Source organism: Haliotis rubra, unplaced genomic scaffold (genome assembly GCF_003918875.1).
Source record: "Haliotis rubra isolate DU_JTF1 unplaced genomic scaffold, ASM391887v1 Scf658, whole genome shotgun sequence".
Taxonomy (NCBI): Eukaryota; Metazoa; Mollusca; class Gastropoda; order Lepetellida; family Haliotidae; genus Haliotis; species Haliotis rubra.
In genome coordinates this window covers 583,133-610,206 of record NW_025767366.1, presented here as the reverse complement: position 1 = coordinate 610,206, position 27,074 = coordinate 583,133, and the positions used below count along the sequence as shown (strand labels likewise).

At 39.4% G+C, this 27,074-nt stretch overlaps 1 protein-coding gene across 1 annotated transcript; it reads right to left on the bottom strand.

The window, feature by feature from the left end:
• Positions 1–26,302, bottom strand: LOC124257314. The gene is made up of 23 exons (XM_046691348.1): positions 26,229–26,302; positions 24,399–24,503; positions 20,658–20,787; positions 20,027–20,151; positions 19,510–19,701; positions 18,153–18,335; positions 17,785–18,039; positions 17,263–17,466; positions 16,018–16,230; positions 15,554–15,723; positions 14,795–15,086; positions 13,760–13,921; positions 13,109–13,270; positions 12,342–12,549; positions 11,352–11,515; positions 10,366–10,542; positions 9,433–9,663; positions 8,782–8,952; positions 8,107–8,310; positions 6,937–7,197; positions 6,294–6,473; positions 1,236–1,391; positions 1–59 (listed from the first exon to the last, which is right to left on the bottom strand). The coding sequence occupies exons 1-23, from the start codon at positions 26,248–26,250 to the stop codon at positions 1–3; spliced, it is 4,026 nt and encodes a 1,341-aa protein (XP_046547304.1). The 5' UTR covers positions 26,251–26,302.
• Between the last annotated feature and the right edge of the window lie 772 nt (positions 26,303–27,074).

The window sequence follows — 27,074 nt, the reverse complement described above, 5'->3', positions numbered from 1 at the left end:
TCAAGATAAAATATTAACACTTCTTAACTCCAACACCTTTCCTAACTGATAGCAGTTTCCTGACAACAGGATTATCATCCAGTTGGACAAAAGATGGGGGTTGACATATGTTCAACTCATCCTGGTATTTTCTTTATAGCCTGGGTTAACCCTCGATAAAGAAGGAAGTTGGTATTAAGTTGAAAAGTGCATTGGATTTGTTCAAGAGTTAGTTAGTTTCCTTCAGGTTTATCTCGTACTTGGCTGATACCTCTATCAAACCATTTAGAATAAAAGATAATCTCTTTACCAATGGTGATATCTTTGTTGTAAAGTCATCAAATGACCCAGGCGGTATATTCTTTGAGAACTTATCAAACGCAAAGACAGTATCCAACCCAAAAACATTATTGATTTTATAATGCTTTAGCTCGAAAAGTACTGCCTTTCCATTTTGATTCAGTTTTCTCATACAAGATAGCTTCAATTAACTAACATAGGACAAGACTTGAACCATACCAAGACCACTCTCTTTCATATGTTTACACGTATCTGGTTTCCCACTCCAATGAAATGTAATTAACATTTTATTCAACTCCTTCAGGAAATAACCAGGAGGGCTTAGGTAGTGCTAGAAATAGTAAGTTTAATTTTGAAAGGAATAAAGCCTTGATAACAGCAATTCTACCGAGGAGAGTAGTGATTCTTTTCATTCATCTTTTATTATTAAATGAATTTTAAAAAATTATATCTGTTGAAAAAACAACTCCTAGTAACCATTCTGGATTCCACTCAATATTTGTCAACCTTGCTCTATTATTCTTCCTGGAACCTTTCAATATTACTTGAGATTTGTCATTATTGATTTTAAGCCTGCCATGTCAGCAGACATGTGTCTATTGTGTCAACTGTAGCTTCAAAAAGATCCTCGAGAATCTCCTAATATAAACGCTATACCATCTGCATTTTGTGATAACAGGTATTCTTCCTCTCTTACTCTACGTGCTGTGATAATCACATTTTCCTGACAAATCCTGCATTGTCCATTTCTTGTGCCACAGCCTACTTATTGCTTCCCTTTTAGGCAATCGTAGGGATCGCACATTTCATGCGATTTACTTATATTTTTTTTATTTACTTCCTTGAGGCATGCACGCAAATCGTAGATACGCTTCATATTTCACAAGCCCAATGTATTCACGGGTGACTGATTTACGTGGTAAACACAATGAACCACTGAGTGTATTGCATCGTACCTGTACATTCCTCTATACTCAGGAAGACCTCCCGGGTGTGGACTTGCCCTTGGGACATGCATGACAAGATGTCGCCGCCGTGATGTTTGCTGTAGCGGCCAATGTCACATCGTTCACAGTAGCCATTGATATAGAAGGTTCCAGGACCACAAGGAACTAAATAACAAACGTTGAATTGTGTCTTGAGATCCCTTCGAATTTATTATATACTCAGTTCTTAAACATTTCATGAACGTGACAGGATATATGTAAATACTGTCAATACAGATTAAAAAAATAACTTTACATTTCATTAATCAGATTTCCGTTTCAAATAATTCGGTTACCTGAGTAAGCGGCCAATAGTTTAAAATATCACATTTTATTAATCACATTTCCATTTAAAATATTTCTGAATAAATCAAATTCGGTTACCTGAGTAAGCGGCCAATAGTTTTAAATATCACATTTTATTAATCACATTTCCATTTAAAATATTTCTGAATAAATCAAATTCGGTTATCTGAATAAGCGGCCAATAGTTTTAAATATCACATTTTATTAATCACATTTCCATTTAAAATATTTCTGAATAAATCAAATTCGGTTACCTGAGTAAGCGGCCAATAGTTTTAAATATCACATTTTATTAATCACATTTCCATTTAAAATATTTCTGAATAAATCAAATTCGGTTATCTGAATAAGCGGCCAATAGTTTTAAATATCACATTTTATTAATCACATTTCCATTTAAAAGATTTCTGAATAAATCAAATTCGGTTACCTGAGTAAACGGCCAATAGTTTTAAATATCACATTTTATTAAGCACATTTCCATTTAAAATATTTCTGAATAAAATCAAATTCGGTCATCTGAATAAGCGACCAATAGTTTTAAATATCACATTTTATTAATCACATTTCCATTTAAAAAATTACAGAATAAATCAAATTCGGTTATCTGAATAAGCGGCCAATAGTTTTAAATATCACATTTTATTAAGCACATTTCCATTTAAAAGATTTCTGAATCAATTAAATTCGGTTATCTGAATAAGCGGCCAATAGTTTTAGATATCACATTTTATTAATCACATTTCCATTTTAAAATATTTCTGAATAAATCAAATTCCTCCATTCGGTTATCTGAGTACGCGGCCAATAGTTTTAAATATCACATTTTATTAATCACATTTCCATTTAAAAGATTTCTGAATAAATCAAATTCGGTTATCTGAATTAGCGGCCAATAGTTTTTAAATATCACATTTTATTAAGCACATTTCCATTAAAAATATTTCTGAATAAATCAAATTCGGTTATCTGAATAAGCGGCCAATAGTTTTAAATATCACATTTTATTAATCACATTTCCATTTAAAAGATTTCTGAATAAATCAAATTCGGTTATCTGAATTAGCGGCCAATAGTTTTAAATATCACATTTTATTAATCACATTTCCATTTAAAATATTTCTGAATAAATTAAATTCGGTTATCTGAGTAAACGGCCAATAGTTTTAAATATCACATTTTATTAATCACATTTCCATTTAAGACATTACTGAATAAATCAAATTCGGTTATCTGAATAAGCGGCCAATAGTTTTAAATATCACATTTTATTAAGCACATTTCCATTTAAAAGATTTCTGAATCAGTTAAATTCGGTTATCTGAATAAGCGGCCAATAGTTTTAGATATCACATTTTATTAAGCACATTTGCATTTAAAATATTTCTGAATAAATCAAATTCGGTTATCTGAGTACGCGGCCAATAGTTTTAAATATCACATTTTATTAATCACATTTCCATTTAAAAGATTTCTGAATAAATCAAATTCGGTTATCTGAATTAGCGGCCAATAGTTTTAAATATCACATTTTATTAATCACATTTCCATTAAAAATATTTCTGAATAAATCAAATTCGGTTATCTGAGTAAGCGGCCAATAGTTTTAAATATCACATTTTATTAATCACATTTCCATTTAAAATATTTCTGAATAAATTAAATTCGGTTATCTGAATAAGCGGCCAATAGTTTTAAATATCACATTTTATTAATCACATTTCCATTTAAAATATTTCTGAATAAATCAAATTCGGTTATCTGAGTAAACGGCCAATAGTTTTAAATATCACATTTTATTAATCACATTTGCATTTAAAATATTTCTGAATAAATCAAATTCGGTTATTCTGAATAAAGCGGCCAATAGTTTTAAATATCACATTTTATTAAGCACATTTCCATTAAAAATATTTCTGAATAAATCAAATTCGGTTATCTGAATAAGCGGCCAATAGTTTTTAATATCACATTTTATTAATCACATTTCCATTTAAAATATTTCTGAATAAATCAAATTCGGTTATCTGAGTAAACGGCCAATAGTTTTAAATATCACATTTTATTAAGCACATTTCCATTTAAAATATTTCTGAATAAATCAAATTCGGTCATCTGAATAAGCGACCAATAGTTTTAAATATCACATTTTATTAATCACATTTCCATTTAAGACATTACTGAATAAATAAAATTCGGTTATCTGAATAAGCGGCCAATAGTTTTAAATATCACATTTTCTTACGCACATTTCCATTTAAAGATTTCTGAATAAATTAAATTCGGTTATCTGAATAAGCGGCCAATAGTTTTAAATATCACATTTTATTAAGCACATTTCCATTTAAAAGATTTCTGAATAAATCAAATTCGGTTATCTGAGTACGCGGCCAATAGTTTTAAATATCACATTTTATTAAGCACATTTCCATTTAAAATATTTCTGAATAAATCAAATTCGGTTATCTGAATTAGCGGCCAATAGTTTTAAATATCACATTTTATTAATCACATTTCCATTTAAAATATTTCTGAATAAATCAAATTCGGTTATCTGAATAAGCGGCCAATAGTTTTAAATATCACATTTTATTAATCACATTTGCATTTAAAATATTTCTGAATAAATCAAATTCGGTTATCTGAGTAAGCGGCCAATAGTTTTTAATATCACATTTTATTAATCACATTTCCATTTAAAATATTTCTGAATAAATCAAATTCGGTTATCTGAGTAAACGACCAATAGTTTTAAATATCACATTTTATTAAGCACATTTGCATTTAAAATATTTCTGAATAAATCAAATTCGGTTATCTGAATAAGCGGCCAATAGTTTTAAATATCACATTTTATTAATCACATTTCCATTTAAAATATTTCTGAATACATCAAATTCGGTTATCTGAATAAGCGGCCAATAGTTTTTAATATCACATTTTATTAATCACATTTCCATTTAAAAGATTTCTGAATAAATCAAATTCGGTTATCTGAATAAGCGGCCAATAGTTTAAAATATCACATTTTATTAATCACATTTCCATTTAAAATATTTCTGAATAAATTAAATTCGGTTATCTGAATAAGCGGCCAATAGTTTTAAATATCACATTTTATTAAGCACATTTCCATTTAAAATATTTCTGAATAAATCAAATTCGGTTATCTGAGTAAACGGCCAATAGTTTTAAATATCACATTTTATTAATCACATTTCCATTTAAAATATTTCTGAATAAATCAAATCGGTTATCTGAATAAGCGGCCAATAGTTTTAAATATCACATTTTATTAAGCACATTTCCATTTAAAATATTTCTGAATAAATAAAATTCGGTTATCTGAATAAGCGGCCAATAGTTTTTAATATCACATTTTATTAATCACATTTCCATTTAAAATATTTCTGAATAAATAAAATTCGGTTATCTGAATAAGCGGCCAATAGTTTTAAATATCACATTTTATTAATCACATTTCCATTTAAAATATTTCTGAATAAATCAAATTCGGTTATCTGAGTAAACGGCCAATAGTTTTAAATATCACATTTTATTGAGCACATTTCCATTTAAAATATTTCTGAATAAATCAAATTCGGTCATCTGAATAAGCGACCAATAGTTTTAAATATCACATTTTATTAATCACATTTCCATTTAAGATATTACTGTATAAATCAAATTCGGTTATCTGAATAAGCGGCCAATAGTTTTAAATATCACATTTTATTAAGCACATTTCCATTTAAAAGATTTCTGAATAAATGAAATTCGGTTATCTGAATAAGCGGCCAATAGTTTTAAATATCACATTTTATTAAGCACATTTCCATTTAAAATATTTCTGAATAAATCAAATTCGGTTATCTGAGTACGCGGCCAATAGTTTTAAATATCACATTTTATTAATCACATTTCCATTTAAAAGATTTCTGAATAAATCAAATTCGGTTATCTGAATTAGCGGCCAATAGTTTTAAATATCACATTTTATTAATCACATTTCCATTAAAAATATTTCTGAATAAATCAAATTCGGTTATCTGAATAAGCGGCCAATAGTTTTAAATATCACATTTTATTAATCACATTTCCATTAAAAATATTTCTGAATAAATCAAATTCGGTTATCTGAGTAAGCGGCCAATAGTTTTTAATATCACATTTTATTAATCACATTTCCATTTAAAATATTTCTGAATAAATCAAATTCGGTTATCTGAATAAGCGGCCAATAGTTTTAAATATCACATTTTATTAATCACATTTCCATTTAAAATATTTCTGAATAAATCAAATTCGGTTATCTGAATAAGCGGCCAATAGTTTTAAATATCACATTTTATTAATCACATTTCCATTTAAAATATTACTGAATAAATCAAATTCGGTTATCTGAATAAGCGGCCAATAGTCTAAAATACCCACAGTAAGAGGTACATAAATATTGCTTGCAGCATATAGATGCATTTTCAGAATATTGCATTTTCATTGTGTTCTCATTTATTCCACAGTAGATCAAAGATAGGGACCTGGCGGACATACTGAAAAGGCAATCTTAAGACGCAAGAAAGGATTTTAGCAGGAGTTATCTAGCCAAATCGGAGAAGAAAATGTTGTGTTCATGGACGCAAACAGTGAACAAAGAAATACTTAGCTGACCTTTCAGGTTGGAACAGCAAAGACGCGATGCAAACACAACCAAATTGCACTTACTGCAGTAGAATTCAACTCTGGTCCATCCAGCACGGCAGGTGGCGCTGCCGACAATAGTCGGGGATCCTGTCAGAAAATAGTTCATGCCACCCAGCTTCACTGTAAAGTCCCCAGCTGACGCGGAGAAGTTCAGTTGATTCACGGCCGTGTGAAGTCCCTCGACTGACGTTTGTAGGCCATCTGTCGTGTACAGAGATCTCGACATGTTACAGTCAGCTATGGTTATAGCGAACACACTTATATCGAACAGATTTTCTGTGTTCCGGCCACTTATTGAACACTGTAGTTAAAATGCGAAAACGAACTAAAATTAGAGGTCTCTTTGAGTTCGTTATAACCGTAGTTTATTGTACTATATATAAATTGTTTTACTCTGCATGGGGGACGATGGATAATGAACAGTCTTCTGGGGCGCCACAATTCACAGGCATGCCCCGATTCAACGTGGTTACTTCACTATGTTTGTCAGCATCATACTTGTCGTTATCAATGAAGTGGTTAACGCCTCAAATATTCGTCATTTCGGGCGTTCCTAACCCACCAGTGTGACACGCCACGCTATAACTGAAACTCTGCCCAAAGCAGTCCTACACCCAAATCACTCTCTTGGGTGACGTAACATTTAATCAAATTACGCACTTACTTTCAGACGGATGAGCACCAAGGGTTATGATAAATCCCATGAAAGTGATATCCCTCTTCCGCCGTCGTTGAGCATCACAATCAGGTACACGTATGTCTTTGATATAACACGTGTTATCGTTGATGCAAGGCAACAAGTTGGTTTCTTCTCTGGCGCGCAGTAAAACCTTAGACTTCCGGTCAGCCTCGTTGTCATCTACGCACTCCAGGTCTTCATACTCCTCCTGGAATTCTACCTCTAATTCATCAGCATTCTCTATTGCTGAAAATATACACTTAACTGTCAGAGATGTCTTCTTTGATTGGCATTCTACAAGTTGGGAAGATGAAGAATGAGGACTATTTTTATGGATATACAACTTCTTTATTTTATATAGGCGACGTTTCGACATAGATTCTAATGTCGTTGCCTGACAACGACATTAGAATCTATGTCGAAACGTAACCTATATAGAATAAAGAAGTTGTAAATCCATAAAAATAGTCCTCATTCTCCTTGTCATAGCTGTGTTTTCGCTTGTTGGTTGGGTAGGAACTATTAAGCAATATACCAGCTTCATAACAATACAAAGTATTTTCTACTCTTTGGAATAACATCACGTTTTACACACGACAAGTTGTTCCCTGGGTATGCCGGATGTTTTGAACTTGTGTAGAGGTTAAAACAATGGCTCTTACGTTCTGATTAAAAAAAGATTATATTCTTCAGATATCCAAACATCGCCGCTTACAGTAACAACGAAAAAGAAAACAAGATGTGTGCCACTGTTGCACATTTGTTAAAGGCTGCGCAAACCCATCAAACTAAAAAACCTGCGAAGATCCGGGTTAAAATTGGTCTTGAAAAAACCAGGCTTGTTAGGCGACCAACGGGATCGGGTGGTCACGCTGGCTGACTTGGTTGACACATGTCATCGCATCACAATTGCGAAGATCGATGTTGGGAGGGCGAAAAAGCAGAGAATGACAAGCAGCTAGCGGTCACGTGGGTAGTTGGCGCTCAGCCTGGGAGAGGCCCGACTGGGGTGAGCTATTTTTTACTGTTCATTAAGGAACAATAGGACAGAGGTTTCCACTTGGATTCGGAAAGAAAAGGGAGATAAGTTACAACGTATGAGTCAGGATAAGGAAAAATAAACAAACACTCACTCATGTCAGCCACCAAACCTACCGACACAGTTGGGGAATCGTCCATCTGGGTTGTCCTCAGTAACATAACTCCATTCGTATCCCGTCTCCTGCCCACACTTATAGACAGACAACGGAGGTCGGTCGAAGTCATAGCCGTCGTCACATTTCAGCTCACACAGTCTTGTACTGTTGACATCCCTGCATTCCAGATCACCGTGATCAGGGGCACTTACTTCTGCACAGACTGTAGATGACAAAACACTGACAGACTGAGTATGGTTTTACGCCATTTTCAGCAATATTCTAGCAATATCACGGCGGGTACACCATCAATGGGCTTCACAAATTGTACCCATGTGGGCAATCGAACCCGGGCCTTCGGCGTGACGAGCGAACGCTTTAACCACTAGGCTACCCCACCGCCCCGCGATGACAAAACAAAACGAGGGATAACGATAAACTGGTTTCAGAATCAGCAGATGACTCAGTGAAATAATCACATATTAGCTTTGGAATACGATAATAATATGGACACTGATTCCTTAGAAATTTGAAAGCATTTTGTGGTGATTTTATCTTTACGCACCATTTTATTTTATTGCTAACAATTTTCAGATCTTTGAGGAGGATAAATTGCCGAAAAGCAAGCCATCAGTTCTATGAGAGCCGACTGTAAATAATCGAGGCAAGGGTATGAAGTGGATGATTATGGTACCTGGACATTCTCCTGTATTGCAGAGCCCGACCTCTGTTTCTGAACCCTCGCAGTCGTCTCCGCCATTTTGTGGTTGTGGGTTATCACAACGTCTGGCGCGAGTTCTCTCCCCTGGTCCACATGACGTGGTACACTCTGTCCAGTTACCCCATCCGGTCCATTGTCCGTGAACTACAAAGTATTGTTTTGGGTATATGTTTCAACACAAAGGTACGCAACAAGTCATGATAACCATACGAACATGATTATTATCAGAAGAAGCTCAGGTTGTGCATTTGTGCGGGTTTGATTGAGCAAGGGAGATAACTCTTTGGATAAATTGTACTATAGAAAATAGCCATTCGTCCCCTGTCGTCCCTTTCCATAACCTCAAGGAATATCGGCATGTCCCGGAATAAAATGAGTGGGGCACGCTTGAGAAAATAACTTATCTCTAAAGTTGTCTCTCCAGTATATTTGCTCGTTCGTTTGCAGGTTGGCATTGTACTCAGCAATATTCAGTAAAGAGACAATATATGTTATCTATATATAGTTTGGACCAAGTAAACCCGTCATTGGCGTCACCATTCCAAGTATTAGGAATACGGTGACATTCAGTCTTACCGCAAACATTAGTTGCGAAGGTGGAATGCTAATTCCCACCTTCATTACCTAAATTAGCATCGCAGTACTGCCCTGTGTACTCAGGTGTACACCTGCACGTGTATTCCACCACACCGTCGACACACGTGCCCCCATTAGTGCACTCGTTCTCCACACAGTCATCTATATTGACGTCACAGTTGTCGCCTTGGTAACCAGTATGACAGGTACAGGTGTAGCTATTCAGCTCATCGTTACAATCTCCATGGATACAAGGTGAGGATAGGCATTCATCTGTGTCTGAAATACAGAACCGTTAGTTCACTTAAAGGTCAATCTGTTCTGACTCCAGATTATTTAGTGTTCTATATCTCCATTGTTTTATAAGAAATATCATGGACACATTCGCCAAAATAGCTACGTAAGCGAAAAATAGCCATCCAATCAATATTACACTATTTCCATTGAAACATACAATCCTGTCACCGAAAGACAACTCCTATTGCTGCGCATCGTCTTAAGTAGCCTACTACCTGACTGTTTTAGGTCTCGCTTGTCGTTTTTATGTTCTCATGCGGGATCATACGCTGCCAGTGAGATGGTGAGCAAGTTTAACACTACTGTTGGAAAACACCAAAAAACATTTACGTTTCAAGAAGCTTTTGAAAAAGTATATTAAACGCTTTTTGACGTTAATGTGGTTGGAAAGCGCATGAGCGTGCAGACAAGGGTCACAGTGGAGTGAACCTTTGATTGGAATCCATTACATGAGAAACCAGGACACAACTCTACACAACGAATTGCAGCTCATGAGCCCACCGTCGCCCGGTGCCAAGCCTACCTGTGTTAACCTGTAGTAAGGATTGTTACCATAGTGGTTACAACATTGACTCCTGATGCCAGTGTTCGACAACTCTGATTATCTCACAGTTCTAAAACGAAGATAACCCATTTCACAGGTATGTTCATTTTCTCTGCAAAGCATTAATCTGAAACCCATACCGTCACATTCACTGGGGATCTGTATAAACGATTCAGACTGGTTTGCGGATGTGAAGACGTCCCAGTTGATGACGTCTCCGACGTCTCCCAGGAAGCACGTGTGTGACGGTGGTGACACGACACTCTGGGGGGACCGCCACATGTTCAGCTGGGAGACACCCCCTTCAAAACCAGCACCTGTTGACAAGACCACGATCTCAGGAGTCACCATTAAGTGTGATAGTGATCAACTTGCATATCTATGACAGTAATCAACTCACATATCTATGATAGTGATCAAGGTATATCTATGATAGTGATCAACTCACATATCTGTGAAAGTGATCAACGTATATCTGTGATAGTGATCAACTCACATATCTATGATAGTGATCAACGTATATCTATGATAGTGATCAACTCACATATCTATGATAGTGATCAACTCACATATCTATGAAAGTGATCAACGTATATCTATGATAGTGATCAACTTACATATCTATGATAGTGATCAACTTAGCCATCTATGATAGTGATCAACTTACATATCTATGATAGTGATCAACTTAGCCATCTATGATAGTGATCAACTGACATATCTATGATAGTGATCAACTTACATATCTATGATAGTGATCAACTTACATATCTATGACAGTGATCAACTCACATACCTATGATAGTGATGAACGTACATATCTATGATAGTGATGAACTTACATATCTATGACAGTGATCAACTTACATATCTATGATAGATATCAGCTTACATATATGTGGTACAATCAACTGACAACTATGATAGTGATTAACTTACATATATATGGTAATCTATCTATCTCTGTTTGTATCCTGAGTTAAGCGTCTCACAGAAAGTATGCGTCAACATCATGGCCGACTGATTCCAGACATTTCAGATGTTGGTTATTTTCTTTCTTTATATAGGAATATCTTTTATCTTTTAATGTAAAACATTAGGAACAAATGACGAAAAAAAGACTTACCACCCATGGAAACTAAAATGTTTTGAGCATCGTTAGCGTCAAAAGATACAGAATGTGAGAGACTGTGAACCCCATCCACACTGACGGAGAGTTGATGGTTGATGTAGCTAACATCTGTCTGATACCACTGGCTGGCGTCAAGGCCTGGCACATCCAGCACTGTCCTGTTCAACAAATAAGGTTCATACTTCATCCATATTAGGCAACGATACCCCGAAAATAACGGCGATCCTTCTGCGTGATTCACATAACTTGCACATATAGATTACGTGTCACCTGCGCTGTTTTGGAAACAGTAACTTTCGCTATTTTAAAAGTAAATTGGGATAGATGCCCAAAATTCTTCTTCTTTTTTTTTATCATGTCACTTTACGGTGTGTAGATTTAAAATAATATATATTTAATACACAAAATTAAATATGTCTTCCATATAATTTTTGGGCGGTGGGGTAGCCTAATGGTTAAAGCGTTGGCTCGTCACGCCAAAGACCCGGGTTCGAATCCCCACATGGGTACAATGTGTGAAGCCCATTTCTGGTGTCCCCCGCCGTGATGTTGCTGGAATATTGCTAAAAGCGGCGTAAAGCCAAACTCAGTCAGTCAGTCCATATAATTTGATATAATGTAAAATCGCCCTGATAATAAGTTTCCGAATTAACCAATCAAGAGAATGTAATTATGACCGTTTAATTACATGTACAAGTATACAGAGACACAAGTCCCCGAGAGTGATCAGGTTAGGTGGGGTCTCTGGAAGAATTCAATCGCTCAACACAATTAAACATTTGCATTTGAAAACAGGACGAAGTTCATTTACTTTTCGAGACGTCGGGGTAGCCCGTAGGTTAAATGTTAGCACGCCTAAATCCTCGGTTCAGTTTCCCAGATTTCCCAACATAAGAGCTCCACTTTTTGTGTCCCCCAATCCTCAAATACAACATTCTTTCCTGCCAATTTTGTTTTGTCGTAACCACTTATTGAGAAACTTACCCGTTAACCTCTAGTTGCATTCCGTATGTAGTGCTGATGGAGACAGACAAGATACCCTTATCTCCATGTGTCAGAGAGATGACGTCCCCTGCTGATTGATACGTCAGCCAAAAGCGAAGTTCAAATCCGTTTTGAATTTCAAAATCTTCTGTGTCGACTCTGAGCTGAGCATTGGCGGCTTGAGAAGGAGACATAGCCACGTCAAACGCTGTTAACATAAGGATATCAAGTTACCTAAAGGAATTTTACACACGGCTTTAAAACACCTTATATATTTTCTGTGAAAGGGGTCCGACTGCAATTTAGGCAAATGGTTATGTGAAGCGATAAGATATTCGGCTTCACCTAATGGACACAGCTTTTATGAAATATATGCCTGATTCCTTCTGACCCCTCTTTATTTGATTTAAATATTCCAAACTTCTGCTTGCAAGGCAAGATTCTCAAGACTTCACTGATTTGAGAGGGGGGTGTAAGAGAGAGAGAGAGAGAAAGACGGCTAGCCCGGTCATGAATAAATTCGTCATTTTATTCGCTGTGCAAAGTTACAGCCAGAACTTGTGATTGTGGGTTCGAAATACAGTTTGCGGTCATCATGTGTCAATGTTTGTCAACGGACTCAACACCATATACCGTTGCTCTAAACGCTCATCCTGCCCAGTCCTCTTGCCTGTCAGCATAAACGTAAACATATACATCTTTGCCAGTTACACTGAAACCAAATTGTGTGCCTCGACCTTTAACATATAGCGATGTGCACAACCTACGTCGACAGGAGGTGACACTTTCTGAGCCTTGGGACACCGTGGTCATGCTACCCGAGCAGGCTGTACATTCTGTAGAACCAAGGCGGTCAGCGTACTGTCCTTGACCACACGGTGAGCAAGGCTCAACACCATTTGCTGAGAAATGACCAAGTCCACACATTGCTGAAACACCAAAGCAATAATTAACATCGTTCTACTTTTTATTGATACTAGTATAATGTTCATTGCATGTTAAGCGTCATTGTATGTCAGGTAAAACGTTTTGTAGAACGTAAAACGAGAGAAGAGTTGTCTCATGTGTGAGTGCCAGAACATTGGATAAAGGATTCAGTCGTCCCAGCCATGACAGTTAGCTGTGCAGACATACATTCCCTTGGACAGGTCAGAAACCTATGCATAATCATGGCTCAGAACCCCTGTTCGGCCCAATGTATCTACTAGGTTGGTCATCGCTATACCCATGTTCCAAGATTTGACCAAAGTTGTCAAGTATAAGACCCACATCTCTTTGGGTTTTTCGTCCTTGATGCCATGTGTGAGCCAATCTTTGTGCCTCCCATATGACGGGAATTTTGTTCAAAGTATCATGCAACAATACTTATATACTCTTTAACTGCTTTAAATTATATTCGGAAGTCTAGAGAGGCTTACGAAGACATCGATCAACGGTTGTAGTCTTATTTTGTAAGGTTGTCATTCCGTCTGGACACTGGACACACCCAGAACCTTCAGCTTCGGGTTGGTAAGTTCCAGTAGGACATTCCTCACAGCCGTTGTCTTCCTCGGAGTAGTATAGACCCTCACCGCAGCCAACTGCAATAAGACGAGAGAAACATATCATATGATATACAGATGCGTTAATGTCGCATTCATCGTTGTCAGACATCAAGCTCTGTAACTGACACGTACTAAAGAATAGGTACATATAAATAGGAAGACACCATTGAGTATACCAAGACCTCAATCATATGGTATATATGAGATGATGCATTGGGATCAGCGTCCTTCTTAGAATGTTTTATTGCCAAGTTCGAATTTTTGGGCATATACAGTCACCGGAAAGGCCGTGGGGTTTCAGCAGTGCAGTACACTCGCACAACGTGTCTAGGAAAGAAAAAGCCATACGTAATCCTCTGTAATATACTGGACAAAAATAGTTAGGGATATATGTAAAGTTTGAAATTATGAATAATCATCTATTTATTCATTGACTGACTGACTGACTGACTGACTGAGTTTGGTTTTACGCCGCTTTTAGCAATATTCCAGCAACATCACGGCAGGGGACACCAGAAATGGGCTTCACACATTGTGCCCATGTGGGGATTCGAACCCGGGTCTTCGGCGTGACGAGCCAACGCTTTAACCATTAGGCTACCCCACCGCCCCTATTCATTGACACACTGATAAAATATCAATCATTAAAATACCAATATCCCTAACTTATTTTGTTCAGTATATGTTTACTGTAAATGCCAACTATATCATTAGCATGATTCACGATCACGATGTTCAATGTCTCGCCAGGGTTACGAGTAAAAAAAACATATGTAAATGTTTTTGTATCAATAAAATAAACAATTTATAAACATTTCCCCCTTGTTGATGGGTTATTCCTAAAGACCCGATCATTCCAATTTTGCTACCTTCATGTTAAAGATATGTAATGTATTATCATATACCTACCGCAGCTATATGTATTATACGATGGGAAGGTATGAGGAGGGCACTCCAGGTCAACCGTTGGCCTTCCTATAGCCATCCCAGCTCGAACTTCCTGACTGAGCTGAGGAAACAGTTTAGAGTTGTCGCCCTTTATGTCATCAGTAATGTGACTGTACAGATTCAGAAGAGTCGTCTCTGCCTCCTTAAAGGTCTCTCTGGACGCGTCGCCATCGAGGGCCAGGAGGATGTCAACTTGCACTGTCACACGAGTTTCTCGCTTTCGCTTCCCATGATCAGAAGAGCCGCAGGTCACCTTTCATTGAGGTCAATGGGTCAACCGTGAACATAATATAAGAAAATAAGATATCAAACAAAAACATGAAACAAATGAGATATCAGGATATCTGAGTCGATGACACGCTATCGACCAAGTCTCCGAACCTGACCACCTGATCCACGAAGTCGCCTAATACCACAACCACTGGTTGCAATGTTACATTCCTTAAAACAAACCCGGCGCTTTCTTACCCGGAGCTTAAGTGTGGGTCGGGAATTCGGAGACGAACTGGCGTGACTCCCCTTTTATCCATATTTCAGTCATATCACGGCATGACAGCTTGTAGAAGGCGTTAGCCACCTTAATGAGCTCAATGAGTTAAAGTGACACAATGTTATAATTGACTGACGGTAATACATGTATAAAAGGGTGACGTTTGGGGATTTCTTAATGTATATATTCATATATATGAGATTACTGTACTAAATTGTGACGTTGCTTACCTTGACATTGGCAGTCGTCCTCCCTGTCTGTCCGATAATTTCTCGGAAAGGACTCTTATTGAAAACCTCCTGGAAGTTTGTTTTTATTTGCTCCTGGGCATCTTCCTTCGTGCATTGACCATCGTAATAGAAATGTACTGGCATTATTGTGTCCGTTGGTCTTCTAGATACTGTGAGCAGATGTTCACGAAGGCATCAACAATTTAGTCTTGCCATTTCACGTGCCATTCCTAATTTGGTCACATCTTACATTGTATAGAATCACGGACAACTCCAATAATACCCGTTTGTCTGTTTGAATAGGTCCATTAGCTATTTTATGTTCTAAAATGTTATTTTTTTCTGAAATAATTAAAATATCCATTTGCAAATAAAAATGTTTGTATCAAAATATTATGAAGATATGTGTATGCTGCAATGGAGACATATGTATTACATAAATGAAATATGGATGGCAAACTTACTTGTACAAGCTGGTAGTGGGTCATCAATAGTACGATGACTGATCTTCCAGTCCCCAGATTCCGCACATACCATTAGGTTCCCGTAGAATGCTGTTGACCTTGTCAGGTCGGTTCCACGCGAGCACTGCATCTGACAGAAATGGCCATCTTCCCATATGTCACATGCCAAAGCTCCGTTGTGAGGTGGCGTTAAGTCTCGACACGTGTCAAACACTGCAATCAATTTATTATTCAAACAACTCGTTTGTCACAAAGTGAGAATGATTAATTGCAACAAACTCATTATCAGGAACAGTTCATTAATATCAAAAATGTTCACGAGTGAGTGAGTCAGTGAGTTTAGTTTTACACCGCACTCAGCAATATTCCTGCTATATGGTGGCGGCCTGCAAATAATCGAGTCTGGACCAGACAATTAAGTGATCAACAGCATGAGCATCGATCTGCGCAATTGGGAACCAATGAAACGTGTCAACCAAGTCAGCGAGCCTGACCACCCGATCCCATTAGTCGCCTCTTACGACAAGCATGGGTTACTAACCCGGATCTTCACGGGTCTCACGACAATGAATACCCTGTACCAAACAACATCTGCTTATTACGATATAGTTGTGTACAGGGTAGTCAACGACGTGGAGGGGCGGTGAGGTAGCCCTGTAGTTAAAGACATCATTCAAATTTAGAATTTTAACGATTCCCGTGGAAAAAAATAAAATGCCCGTTGCAGAAATTCACACAGACAGTTTTATTTCCATATATAAGGCCATGATCCACATTACAGTACATTTCCACGTTTGATTTGATGCTGGTAAACCAGTAGCAATCATACAATATTGCCAGAGCGTTTGTATAATATCAAACATTTCTGCAAAATGTATAGGCATAATATATCCTTCTAAAGAAAACATATGAATCTTCGTATCCAAAATATTGAATGAAATTTATGCATTTCAAATTTACGATCCTTCATTCATAAATTCAAAATGTAATGTCTCAATCAAATGATGATGACATCATCCATAAACCTGATGCTGAAGGTAGCCATCAAACGACAACCAAAGGTTGGACGACTTTAAGGAACATGTGACCTTATTTTTGTCATAATGGAAAACCAAAACACAAGTACATACTTGTATAGAAAGTCCAGCAATGTTAATAACAATATAACGCATGTCATTTTGGGGATGATACATCTCTCAATATGATCGTTCGATGGCTATCTCTAATATACAGACGTTTACTTACCACTGCATGAGGGTTGTGAGGACATGTCCCAGTACGGGTAGGATACTCCATTGTCAGAGTTGGCTAATTCACACGTGGTCTCCTTTGCACCTTCTAAGATGTAGTTACCGGTGCAGCTGAAGTTGCAGGTAGACCCGTGCCGGTAGCCGTCGGGACAGTCCACCCTCATGTAGGGGAGCGGGTATTGGGCGAAACATTTCAGTTCTGAAAATACGGACATTCTTTTGAATTTTGTACGTGTGTAATGAAATAACTACAAAAAGTACTCACAAACAACGATTTGCTTACAAACGTTTATGGTCGCAAGGTCTGTTTTCAGAGTTACAATCTCGTCAGCAAGGACAGAAACTCTTTCAGTAAATTGATCGAAGAAATATCAAAACTGGTTTTATTGTTGAACTTAAGCTCTTATCCATGACAAAAGCTCATGGCATAAATACATGCACGCCATATCCCAATCACATAAGTTTCCAGGTTCTAGATAGACTTCTAAACTGATCATGGCCCTCGTTCTGGCTCTACCTTTGACCACAACCTTGAACTTGCATTCCCTGGCCTCGTTTCCGGCGCTGTCCTTTGCTGTGTAAATGATTTCATAAACACCCACCGGATGATAGTCTGTGTTAGATATACCAGAGGTCTGTATAGGCTTGATGGACTCCTGACTGTTATCTGTGGCGGTGGGAACATCCCAGTCAACTAAAGCCAGAGATGAGCTCCTTTCTGTGTAATAAGTCTCAACGCTAGGGCAGCTGGTGAACTTTGGAGGTTCTGAATCTGAAGCATACGCACAAATACCCTTGTGGTGACTCGTGGTTACAATAGGACATCACAGCCGATGGAAGAAGCAACGGTGAACTGCCGGACTGAATGTCATCGTACCCACTCACCTACACATTCCGGAACGGCACCTCGCCATTGACCATCGTATGCGCAGACTCTGACACGTGACTTTCCAGGTTTTACATCATATCCGGTTTTGCACGTGTAGGAACATGCGCTCTTGAAGTTAGTGCCATCGGTGCACATAAACGTGGCGTCAGGTGCAATGGATTGCGGTGGACACGTGACAGCTGAAATATGGACGATATGCGTGCACAAGGGTAGCGAAATATTTGGTTCACACTTCGGGTTGACTGACTGAAGACAAAAAAATATTAGTCCTTGCGCTGCTCATGAATTCTGGTGTTTATAAAGAGCAGTTTTAGTATTTATTTGGCATTTTGTGGTATACAATAACTCAGTTATAAAATAATAACTGATATTTTAACATGTGTATGTATATATACAATCCAACCAAATTTGAGATGATAAAATAATCACAGTCATTAATTTTCTGATATCTTATTATCAAATTTGTACTGTAAGTGGAATTTGTGATAATGTGTGAATTGTTTACATATTGAAACTAGGATACTAATATTAACTACAGCTTGTTCAGGTTGACCTGATCAAGTGAATACTAATGCATTGCGTGACCTTGTCACATCTGGTTGGGTCTATTATTGTGAAGGGGTGCAGCTTTGTCAGTTGATTGTCAACACGTTCGAACAGCCGAGACAAGGTCGCCGTTTGACATCTCAGTGTCGAGAAATCGCCATGATCAGCAATGTCTTTTTAAAAAAAACAGAAGCTACAGATGGTTTAATGTTTTCGATTCGGGCTTTTAGGCAGTGAGCAGCAGCAGCAACTGGGTGTAGAGAGTGATAGCGAGAGTGAATCAGATTGTGAAAGTAATTTATGTCTGTACATTGTAAAGTTAGTAAACCAAACTAGATAGCATATGACAGCATAAACAATTCAGTTAAAACATGAAGTGATTGTTTTTTCAGAAGTGTTGTTTTCCAGGACAATTTCTGTAACGAATCCATGTATGCATGTACGCAACATTAATAACATTCTCTGCTCCCCTATTTAATGGCCTGCCGTTTGTGCCATTTGACCTCCCGGGTCATGCATATGTAGAGTAGCTCAGGTCAAGCTGAAAAGGCTGTAGCGCTGCTGCTGAAGGATATATTCATGATAGTGCCAAACAGGTTTGCTATCTAGCTGCATGACAATACAATCTGTGTCACAATGAAACTGGGAATGTATTTTCAGTTTCCTTTACCACGAACGTCCATCTTTGGGAAGACATGGGCATATTCAGTGCTGAAGTATTTTTACGTTCGTAGAAAAAATACGATTAAGAAATCTTGAATTAAAATGTTCTTTGATCACATGAGGAATGATTGGTGTAACCCTTACTTTCACAGGTCGGCTCTAACGTCGTTGACCATTTGCCACTTTGCCAGCATTCTCTGCGCTTTGAACCCTTTATCGTGTAACCATAGTAACAGCCGTAGTTGCAGCTGGTACCGTAGACGAAGTCGGCGCTTGGATGGCAGATATAGTAACCGTTCCTGAAGGTCTTGCTTGGCCCAGGTGAACATCTGATGGCTGCAGAATATTGTTTATAAAAAGGCACACAAAAAATTGGTCATATCACACGAAGTATTGTAAGGTTTACATGTGAACAAGAAGTCAGACCAATCAGGTCACAGTTCTAAGACGTGGGGGTCTCCTGACGCACAAGGATCAATCTTTGATATTCTCCAACCATCCATTACATACGGACTTACAGATATGTCTGGACAGAGTTAATTCTTTATTCCGATAGTCGGAAATCGCAAATTATAGCACAATGTTGATCTTTGTCTACTAATCTAACTTTAATATTTATCACTGAAGATGAATGTTTCTGGCCAGCTTGTGTAGGACGTACTTGTCACAGTGACTGTCATCACACATGTGCCCATGTTCCCCGCACTGTCTCTGGCTGTGTAGCTGATGGGTGTACTTCCTTCACTAAACAAGTACCCGGACCGCTTCCTGCTCGCCCGTCTTACCCTGTAGTAGAGATAAACGTATGATTTTGGTTCAATAGGGTTAACTTCAGAGCTCAAGTGGAAACAGGACGGTTGGTAGCCTAGAGCTCGAGACGTCGATTTCCGATATGAGTACTCTGCCTTGGTATTGCTGGAATATTGCTAAAAGCGGCTCAAAACTAAACTCACTGACTCATGTGGGCAAGGCAAATTTTGTTAGATGAGATGTAAAGTTCAGCACCCTTCTATGTGGCCTGAGACAGAGGACCCTGGTGTCGGGGGGTAGGGGTGGGGGTGGTGGCCTGACTGGACTGGACATGTGGACAAGTGGATATCCGCATTCGATCAGAATGGAAAATAGCATGTAACCCAGTTGACAAAAAACAACCTAAGGGTTCTTTATCTCGATACATTTCTAGACACATACGTTACACTGTATCTTAAAACAGTGAGTCTTGAATTTACTAAATAAAGCAAGTCATGAAATTAGTGTGAGAGTACCAACAACGCTGAGCAGAGTTATCTTACGCAACATGTCCATCTTTGTTGTCGTAGGCTGACGCATCGTCGTCGTTCCAGTACACCTTAGTGCTTGTTTGGATTGGGTCTGAGAACTTATGGATATCCATTGGACAGTTGACCACTGGAGGAGATCGGTCTGTAAACAAGTGGAGAACATTACATCGGGCGACAACAGTTGACTCAAGTTTCTCATGTATGATTCATTCCACATATAATAATGCAAACTGATTTATTTCTTACAGGAAAACACTTATTATGGGGTATAATTCTCCACGACCTGGTTTGCCGAACAACGTGAACCAATCGCCTGATGATTTGCTATTATCTCTATCGTTTTATAGACATTTACCGCAGTTTACGGCATTTTAAGGGTAATCTACGACAACCTGCGTCGATCAGGGGCAATCTCCGTCGATTTATAAAAAAATACTAAAGTTTCCGGCAATCTGTTAGTAATCCACGGGAATGTGCGGCGATATTCGGATATCTACGGCAACTGGCGTTATCACGGATAATGTGTGCACTGTTCTGCGCCAGTGGCGATCGCCATAGATTAACTACTGTGATATACGTCATTTTCGGCCTATTATCCATCATAGGAAGTGAGTTAAAGTTTTCGGACTGCTAATTGTAGCAGGTGCCTCTATTACAGGTTCCGACAAACCGAGAGCTTGTGTTTTTTAATTCAGTGAACTGTCTGAGTTAGACAAATTTTATTAATTCAGTGTACACTGTATCCGAACATGAGGAAGAGCTACTCTATTACGTCACCTTCGTTTCATAAACGTCCCCTCTTGTATCCTGAAAATATCATTGCGAACGCCTAGCGATATTGGTGTCATAATATGGAGTAACTCACAAGCATTTCAAAATGGCGTGATGTATTTGGAAAATGGCGCAATGTTGGTGGCATAATGGCGTGATAAGGACTGGTTGATTGTTTCGTAGTTTAACGCCGCACTCAGCAGTAGTCCAGCTATTTGGCGGCGGTCCGTAAATATTGAGCCTGGACTAGGCAATCCAGTGATCAACAGCATGAGCATCGATATACGCAGTTGGGACACGCCAAGACCACACGATCCCATTCGACGCCTCTTACGACAAGATCAATTCCACACTCCGGCGCAGTGATGACTTAGCATAACATCACTGCCACAGGCTAATTTGCATATCACGTGACCGGACTTTTGTCTCTTGTTTGTGAACAAACGCGCATATTCATTTAAGAAGAGACTGGCCTTACGCAAGTTTTTCGGCGCGCTCTTCACAGTGATCTACATGTACATTGTTACATATATATTCTTCCACAACTGCGACAGTAAGGTCTATGACAGAACATATTTAGATATTAAACTGGCTGCATCGTTAGCTCTCCATCAGCTTCGATGACAGCACGTGGAGCCGTACAACCTATGTAAACAAAGGATCGCTACGCAAATCGAAATAGTGTTACACGTTTTAGGATATTTTCTCAGTGAAACCAAACCATTCTATCAAAGATGTTTCATTAGATGTGTAGACTCGTCAAAAATACAAGAGTTAAGAAATATGTAGATTATATTGAATGGACGGTGCAAGATGTGACGAATCGTCACATCTTTCTGGCCTGTGGCAGAGGTACTATGCTCGCTTGCCGCATGGAACTCTGGGAAGGAGAGTGGAACAATTCTAGACCTCTTACGATAAGCCTGTGTTACTGAAGACCATTTTTTAACCCGTGTCGCGCTATAAGGAAGCAAGAGTACCTCGGTAGTAGCCCTAAATGAGGAGATCTTCTATAAATGACACCTTAATCTATAGTTAACCTCCAAGATGTCACAATTCTGACATCTAATGTTGGCAAACCTTCTCAGTAACACGGGAAGATACTTTAGTATTTGACACTAAATGTACACAAATGTAACGCTTATTTTACAATGACGTTGTATGATTTCACTATTAACACGAAACGGACAGATACACTATGAATTGTAGTTTGTACAAAATCACGGCGCAATTAAAGAGGCATTGTTCTAATGCCTAAAATGAATAAGGACAAAAATACAATTTCACGTTGAGCAATGTAAACTCACGCGCGAAACAAACGTCACCTCGCTTTTTTTAACATGTCACAAAACAACAAACTCAGAGTTTGGAAAATTAACAATCCTATTTGGAAAATTAATGGATTCACAACATTCTGAATGATGAAAGTGTGAACTACAGATGTTAATAATCACTTAGAGTACGATAAAAGATAAAAAAAATTATAATTTTGGTGACGTTTCTTTCGCCCGTGAGTTTATCTTAAAGGTCAATGCTACCGTCAGGCGGTGTTATGTAACAAGACATTCACGTGACGGTTAGTCCATTGTGTCGTTGCGGTAACGTTAACATGTTTAGGTCAGTCAGCCCTCTCAGAATCGTGACGTGCAGGTACTAGTGGTAGTTCGGTGAAGGCAGTTGGTGAGCTGGCTTAAACATCTTTGAACAATATATCGGTTGTATCTGAGGTTGTGAGCTTGGCGTAGCCGGTCGCTGACGTATAACGTTTTGATAGCTCACACTTTGGTGAAGCCAATGGACACAAACATTTTGCTGACAAGCCAAGAGGTATGGCTTCTTCTTCCGGGAGAAATCACATCTAAGAGCTATGACCTGGCTGGTCTGGCCTCTGGTACAACGACTTGAACCATCTGTGACGGCTCCACCACTGAGCTCCGAAGGCCGAACAAACTGTGTGAAAGTTTCATTAATGTGATAACCACAACTGTCACAGAAGGATGTTACTGATGGGGCCGCATGCATATCTCAGGCGTAAGTCCTAGTCCTGGCGTAAGGGTGAACTGCACCCAAGCACAAATCTACGCCCTAATGCATATCCACGACGTAAGAAAAGCTGCGTCTTATTTTACGTCCCGGATTTACGCCACCTACCCAGATGGCGTTAGGCAGGCGTAGCTGAGCAATGGCGGCTGTAGTGTATCAACACCGCAGACGGTACTTGAACAGAAACCAGATATTAAGAGACAGAACAAACCCGTTGGAATTGTTTGAGTATATAGAGCTCCTTAGTCGATTCAGCTTTCGGACATCGACATATTCAGGATTGTCCATCCAGTCAGACATGACATCAGCCATGGTGTTTCCCACAGATCCACTCTATCTCCCGAGTTGCAAGTGCTCGTTGCCGTACGCTTCTGCGCAATAGGTTCATTTCAGGACGTTGTCGGTAAAACGAAAACTTCAAGCTACACCAAGTGCTCATAATACCTACCCCGTGGTCCGGTAGAATGGTGCCACGGCAGGGCCGTGTCCCTACTTACCTAACGATGAACGTCATGATGTCTATATATGTGTTTACCCAGAGTGAACTGAATAAATAGAGGATATTATATGAGTACCCATGTCATACTATGTTTACGACACGAGTGCCTAAATGATGGTATATCCCGAGCGAGAGCGAGGAATATACCGATATTTAGGCACAAGTGTCGTAAACATAGTGTGATATGTGCACGAATATAATATTCTATTTATTACCAAAGTCGTCAAATTGAGGAAAATAAACCTAAACCTACTTTAAAACATAGGCTGGCTACCCGTCGTCGCCGCATGTAGAACGCAACGTCATAGAAGAAATGTGACGTCATAGCATTGTTCATGACGTCACGTCACCATGACAAAGTGATATTTTGCCCTAGAGCATCGTATGAAAATATGAACCCCGATATTTTCGTCCTCGTAGGTAATAAAGAGTTACATTACCTGGAGGAGGGCCTGGTCTTGATCCCCACCACCCTATTATTAATATTGGTATCCAGAGCCAACGTTTTTGACGTCGTCTTGGTACCAGCTGGACATCCTCCATACCTAGAAGAATATATGCAATCTTTATGCTAGACCATGAACATATGATTAAAAAAGTGGTCGAATGAGTTAAAATATAATGTTGGCAATAATAAAAGCAGTATGCTAATTAGGTGGATCCAGCAAGCATTTATAAATGAATATGATATCCCGAAAACAAAACCTCATCAATTACATAAATCAGTCTGTACTGTGCATTTATCGGTGTGTTCAAATATGAGAACACGTAGTTTGAGGGCATCCTAGAACACACAGCTCGGTATGCTGAAGGGCATGGGGGACTTATTCGCCTAGAACACATTACTCGGTATGCTAGAGAGCATGGGGGACCTATTCGCCTGGAACACATTGATCGGTATGCTAGAGGGCATGGGGGACCTATTCGCCTGGAACACATTGATCGGTATGCTAGAGAGGAAGGGGGACCTATTCGCCTGGAACACATTGATCGGTATGCTAGAGAGCAAGGGGAACCTATTCGCCTGGAACACACAACATGGTATGCTAGAGAGCATGGAGGGCCTATTGCCTGGAACACATTGATCGGTATGCTGGAGAGCAAGGGGAACCTATTCGCCTGGAACACATTGCTCGGTATGCTAGAGAGCATGGAGGGCCTATTGCCTGGAACACATCGATCGGTATGCTGGAGAGCAAGGGGAACCTATTCGCCTGGAACACATTGATCGGTATGCCAGAGGGCATGGGGGACCTATTCGCCTGGAACACATTGATCGGTATGCTAGAGAGCAAGGGGAACCTATTCGCCTGGAACACACAACATGGTATGCTAGAGAGCATGGAGGGCCTATTGCCTGGAACACATTGATCGGTATGCTGGAGAGCAAGGGGAACCTATTCGCCTGGAACACACAACACGATATGCTGGCGGGTGTGGGGACCTATTCGCCTGTAACACATTGCTCGGTATGCTCAAGGGCATGGGGACCTATTCGCCTTGAACACATTGCTCGGTATGCTGGAGGGCTTGGTGGACGTATTCGCCTTGAACATATTGATCGGTATGCTTGAGGGCATGGGGGACCCAATAGCCAGGAACACATTGATCGGTATGCTAGAGGGCATGGGGGACCCAATAGCCTGGAACACATTGATCGGTATGCTGGAGGGCTTCGGGGACCCAATAGCCAGGAACACATTGATCGGTCTGCTCAAGGGCATGGGGGACCCAATAGCCAGGAACACATTGATCGGTATGCTAGAGGGCATGGGGGACCCAATAGCCAGGAACACATTGATCGGTCTGCTCAAGGGCATGGGGGACCCAATAGCCAGGAACACATTGATCGGTATGCTAGAGGGCATGGGGGACCTATGCGCCTGGAACACGCTGATCGGTATGCTAGAGGGCATGGGGGACCTATTGGCCTGGAACACATTGATCGGTATGCTCAAGGGCACAGGGGAGCAACCATCACTTTGCGGAGCCGCGTCCCAAATTCATGCCTGAAACCTGTGAATGCAGGTTCGAATCCCTCTTGGTCCTGTTTCTGTTATAGGTCTGGAAGCACCGTATCCTTGCATGATGGTTTCATTAAACTGGTACAGTTTAGGACTTTCACCTGTGCGAGATCTGAACTTCCCACATCACACTGACACGACATGAAGTAACTGATGTAAGTCTCACTCACCCACACACTTACTCACTCACTCACTCATAATGTGCTGTCTAACTGGTGGTTTAGATACTTGCAAAATTATGCTCACCATTGCACAGATTGGGTGTCATATGCCATGTCCCGTCGTCACAGATCAGGAACCGTAACTCTGCATCCACAAGGCAGGTAACTCTGCATGTACTGCGGCTGGGGAGTCTGGATTGAAGATTTGCAGCTATCCGGTTGCCGTCTTCATCAGTACAGTATCCGACAGAAATTGGTAGACGGCCAGCAGTCAGACTGCAGGTACGCTGGAACAGAATGGGTACAATTTGATACCGCTGCGAACAATGTTACAGTTTTAACAGAAGACGACGGACTTGTGTGAAAGGAAAGCCCAAACAGATCCGATGCAGACGGTTGCAATTTGAGTGACCACGGGTGGTGACGTAACAACCAAATGTTCATAAGAAGCATATCACTGCACATTGGGACTACTCCCTTTAACATGTTTCGCAAGAACTGACCACGAACAGCCTACACGAGGCTACTCAACTGACTGGGTGACACTGTTGATGGCATGTCATCATACACCATGGCGAGGGAATGACATGATGACATGTTATGATTTCAATGTTTGTAGCTGCAGTCATAACTAAATTGCCAGCCTATGTTGGTGTATGTCGGTAAACTACCTTATTTCTACTAATCATTTAGGTGGGGTAGTCTAGTGGTTAAAGCGTCAGCTCGTCACGCCGAAGACCCGGGTTCGGTTCCCACGTGAGTAAAATGTGTGAAACCCATTCTGGTGTCTCCCCGCCGTGATATTGATGGAATATTGCTAAATGCGGCGTAAAACTATACTCATTCATTCCATTAACCATTCAAACACGCTATCACCTGAGTATTGTGTAACAATGCGTGGAACAGGCTCAAAACATCACATTACACATAG